At 35.9% G+C, this 4483-nt stretch overlaps 1 protein-coding gene across 1 annotated transcript; it reads right to left on the bottom strand.

The window, feature by feature from the left end:
- Positions 1–2058: 2058 nt before the first annotated feature.
- On the bottom strand, positions 2059–4458 carry LOC129572416 (multidrug resistance protein homolog 65-like). Its single transcript, XM_055452382.1, has 8 exons — positions 4238–4458; positions 4008–4156; positions 3687–3950; positions 3529–3626; positions 3276–3471; positions 2620–3190; positions 2391–2537; positions 2059–2326 (listed from the first exon to the last, which is right to left on the bottom strand). Exons 1-8 carry the CDS (start codon positions 4316–4318, stop codon positions 2135–2137), a joined length of 1698 nt encoding a protein of 565 aa, XP_055308357.1. The 5' UTR covers positions 4319–4458; the 3' UTR covers positions 2059–2134.
- Between the last annotated feature and the right edge of the window lie 25 nt (positions 4459–4483).

The raw sequence follows: 4483 nt of genomic DNA, 5'->3' as shown, positions 1-4483 counted from the left end.
CAAAACTGTATCAAATCATGCATATTTTTCCAAAACAGTACATTGAGCGCGTCGCCGAACAAAGTGATACATCGTTCTGTTACTGAAACAAAATGGAACACTTGCCGCGCTTCGAAACAAAGCGCAACGTAAATAAAATAGTAGCCAACGATTTCATGTTTCATATTGATCCAATAACAGATTGGTGTTTCACTTTGTTCGGCGATTTTTTTGCGTTTCGTATTCATCGGCGAAGAGTCAATACGTTCTTTTTATGCTCACGGGTTCAAATGTAATACAGAAAAGTTGAGCGGAAAAATGTCGATGATGAATGAGCGGAAAAGGGGTAGCTATATAGTAAACTGTATATTAAACTATAGTGGAATATATAGCTATCCCTTTTCATTTGACATTTTTCCGCTCAAATTTTCTGTAATACATGTTCGCTCCAAACCATTCAATTATTCCTCTCATCTTAGTTAGTAAATTGAATCTATGCTTTTTAAACAACGGAAGTGTCATCGAAACATGTATCTATACCAGATTTCTGGAAAATTTGCTTTTGTTTTGTTTGCATTTGGTCATAAAACAATTTGCAGCAAATTACGACAAAGGATTTACCCATTGCTAAAGGATTTACCTAGAACTTTGTCGTTGAATTCAAAATAGTTATTTCACTAAAAAAAAATCTGTGTGATTCCTGATCCTACACATTATCATTACATCAAACCAACAATATGTGACTATAAACACATGTATTCGTACTATGAGTCTATAATTCTACGCATTTTATTTGTGATAGCAACAGAAAATTGTACGAAAATATGGACTTGAGGAAGTTATTTTTGTTTTAATTTAAAAAAGTAATCACTTTGACGTCAAACATTCATAGATTATTGCAATAACGATGTAATGAAAATAATCAAAGAAAAAAGGTTGAGATTTTTCCACAGGTGGTTTTCGAAAATAAATCAAAATGTGAAAATAAAAAAAAACATGAAAAAAGGCTCACAATAAAGAAGAACGCAAATGGGTGAATTCTCCCTTACAATATAAATGCGTAGTTCAATTCCTTCAGTAGCGACTTTCGGTGTTCATTTTTGCGAAAAATTACAAAAATTTTCTCAATTCAAATAATGATTAATCGAAATTAAATATAGAAAATTATAAAAAAAAAAAATTTCCATTTTATACTTATTACCTTTTTACCATTTGATTTTTCATTTCAAACCAAGTTATTTAATGTCTTTTAATAAAACACTAATTACATCACTTCATTTAAGAGCTTTTACGGTGACTTACATTTTTTGTATTCACTGCACCACTTTCGGATACAATGTACAGAATAAATTCAAATTGGGACACTTTTTAAGCGTTAATCAATCGTTGAAGACGATTGAGACAAGTATACACAAATTACACGAAAAATTATTACGAGTTCAAAAAGAAATGTCACAAACTATCACCGATTCCAACTTAATATTCCAAACGTGCACAGTAGTGAGAGCTATCGTTTCCTGTATCGTGCGCCACGCGGCTCAAGACTGAAATGTTTGCGATCTGACAAATGTCGCATTCGAAACACACAGTATTTATACTTTGGAGAAATGATCTGTGTGCATCCGTAATTGCGAATACTTTTAATTGGCAATATCGCAATCATCATGATATCATCATTTTATCAATCAGAATGGTAGTTTATTCCAACTAATATGATAATATGCAACAATATGCAGCACTCGATTTGAAAGGTCAAATGATTCAGCATAAATACAAACGCGAACAGTGATATACCACTTGCTAGTTTGTATTATTTATCTATTGTAACGGCGTTATTGCTTTTTACTATTGAAGACTCACACCTCCCACAATTATTTCAACAAAAGTAAGCTTCAAAATACGGGACAGATGCCCTGAAAATAAACCATTTTTGTAAGCCCACGAAGAAATGATCGCAACAACAAAAAAATCACCGAGATCGGGAGCCGATAAGAGGACCGTTCTATACGATTCAAGATAATGTTGTAGTTAGATGAATTTTAATAATATTTACGTGACATGAGAAAAAATGCCAATATCGCCCGATGCAATTTTATTATTAAAGAAACACCACTGTTTAACAATTTGATTGTTTATTATCCGGAATTTTGCGCAATCATATCTGTGCATTGTATAATCGAGTGTAAATGCCACCCAATGACAGAAGTTCGTTGTGAGTTCCATACTCAACGATGTTGCCACCGCGTAGAACACAAATCGCATCGGCATTTTGAACGGTGCTCAAGCGATGAGCGATCACCAAACATGTGCGACCTGATCGGGCCGAGTCGATGGCTTGTTGAACCACCTACCGAAGATGAAAATTGACGATTTATAGTTGTGTCTAAGCGATTGAATAAATCTCGATGTACCTGTTCACTTTGAAAGTCTAAAGCGGATGTGGCTTCATCCAACAAAAGAATCTTTGGATTTCTAACCAAGGCACGAGCAATGGCTATTCTTTGTTTCTGACCTCCGGATAATTGGGCTGTTTTACTTCCTACATTTGTTTCGTAGCCCTTTAAACAAGAGAAATTAAAGCATAATGCTAATACATATCTAGTGCAGTAATTTCATATTATGAAATTGATCGTATCATACCAATGGCAATTGTGTGATAAACTCGTGTGCGTCGGCCAACTGCGCAGCATTCATTATTTCGTCCATTGTCACTTCTCGTGAATTATCTCCATAAGCAATATTTTCGGCTATTGTTTTATCAAATAGCACAGGCTCTTGTGAGACAATGCTCAGTTTCGATCTCAAGTCTTGGAGTGATATATCTCGGTGTACGTCATCTGAACCAATGTGAATTTGACCGTGTTCGGGATCGTACAATCGTTGCAATAGCTGTATGCAAGTTGTTTTTCCACATCCAGACGGGCCAACCAAAGCTATCGTCTTTCCTTCGATCACATTCAAATTGAAGTCCGTGAGTATTTGCACATCGGGTCTGGTCGGATAATGAAAATCGATCTTTTTATAAGCAATGTCATTGTTTTTGTCATCGGATTTTTGGTATGTGTTGGCGGAAATGGGTGAAGAGATCATTGATTCGCGGTCAATTATTTGAAATATACGATGCGCTCCAACAAAAGCTGTTGTAATTTCCGGCACAAAGATTAATGTTTGGGCTATTACAGCTATTCCGTACAATAGCGCTTCTGAAATTCTACAAAAAAATGATGTAATGGGCGTTTTTTAATGAAGAAAAATTATTAATAATTTTAGTTAAAATATTTTGAGTGGGGACGAACTTGATAATGTCTTTGAAAGGAATTTCTTTGTCAGCGACCATAAATCCACCGTAGCATAGTGTGATAGCATAGCCGAGGAATGGTATTGTCTGTGAAATTGTGTAGACAAAACCACGCCATGCGATTCTTTTTCGAGTGATTGACGCCACTTTGGTAAATTCGGTTACATATCGCTCAATCATGTACTTTTCTTGTCCTGAAAATCGAAGAAAAATTCTTACTGTTGACATTGTTTGATAAATTTTAATCCTACTTAAACTGGCCACTGTTCGAATGTTAGTGATGGCTTCGGTTGCAATTTTTGTTACAATTTCTGTAGACTCCATTTCCTTAACCATTCTGGACGTCTGCCTGGAAATGCCAGGAAATGTAAATTTTTTGTCCGAAAGAAATGTGCAAATGACAGCTTACTTAGCCTCCAGCAAAACGGCTAAAAATGTAAACGGAGTTGAAATCAAGGTGACCAACGACAATTGTACGGAGTAAAACAGTGATACTGCTACTCCGACCAGGAATGTGGGAATCATCTGGACGATACTGCTGATGGGAAATCCAATGGCACTTTGCAAATTACCCACGTCAGATGTAAGTCGTGTTGAAAGCATTGCAGACGAATTCTTTTCCTCGTCAAACCAGCCGCTTTCTTGTTGCATCAAATGCGCGAACGTCATTGATCTGCTTGATAAAATTATTAGAATTTCTTCTACTATGTTCATTTTGAGGTACAGTTACCGAATTCGCGTTGCTAAATTAACACCGGCCTTTAAATAAAAGTATGACTGAGCCAATCCGGTAATGAATATAATCACGCCCATAATCAAGAACGCTATACAAATGATGCGCACGGAATCCTTGGCCTCATCCACATTTTCTGACAATGACTGTTGAGCAAAAAGAGAAGAGTACACTTTTCTAACACTGATTCTACAAAGCCAAACTTGATAATCTTCGTCACAACTTACACCAAAGACTTCACCAAACAAAATTGCAAACATTGGTATTGCGGCGCCAATGAAGCATGAACTACAGGTGGCCACAACCATAATACACCAGTCCGGTTTTGTCAACTTTAAAATTCGCTTAAGCAATTTCCAATATGGAATACGTTCATCCGATTTTTTCTCTTCTTTTTCCGATAAGCTTCGGAAATATTGGTGATTATCGCCGATACTGGAATGTGATTTTATGCTATACTTTCTTCGACAATT

This window comes from Sitodiplosis mosellana, unplaced genomic scaffold, assembly GCF_009176505.1.
Source record: "Sitodiplosis mosellana isolate CC-2019 unplaced genomic scaffold, AAFC_SMos_1.0 Smas_scaffold_4904, whole genome shotgun sequence".
In the NCBI taxonomy this organism is placed as follows: Eukaryota; Metazoa; Arthropoda; class Insecta; order Diptera; family Cecidomyiidae; genus Sitodiplosis; species Sitodiplosis mosellana.
The sequence above is the reverse complement of the archived record's forward strand: the minus strand, read 5'-3'. Positions and strand labels throughout refer to the sequence as shown.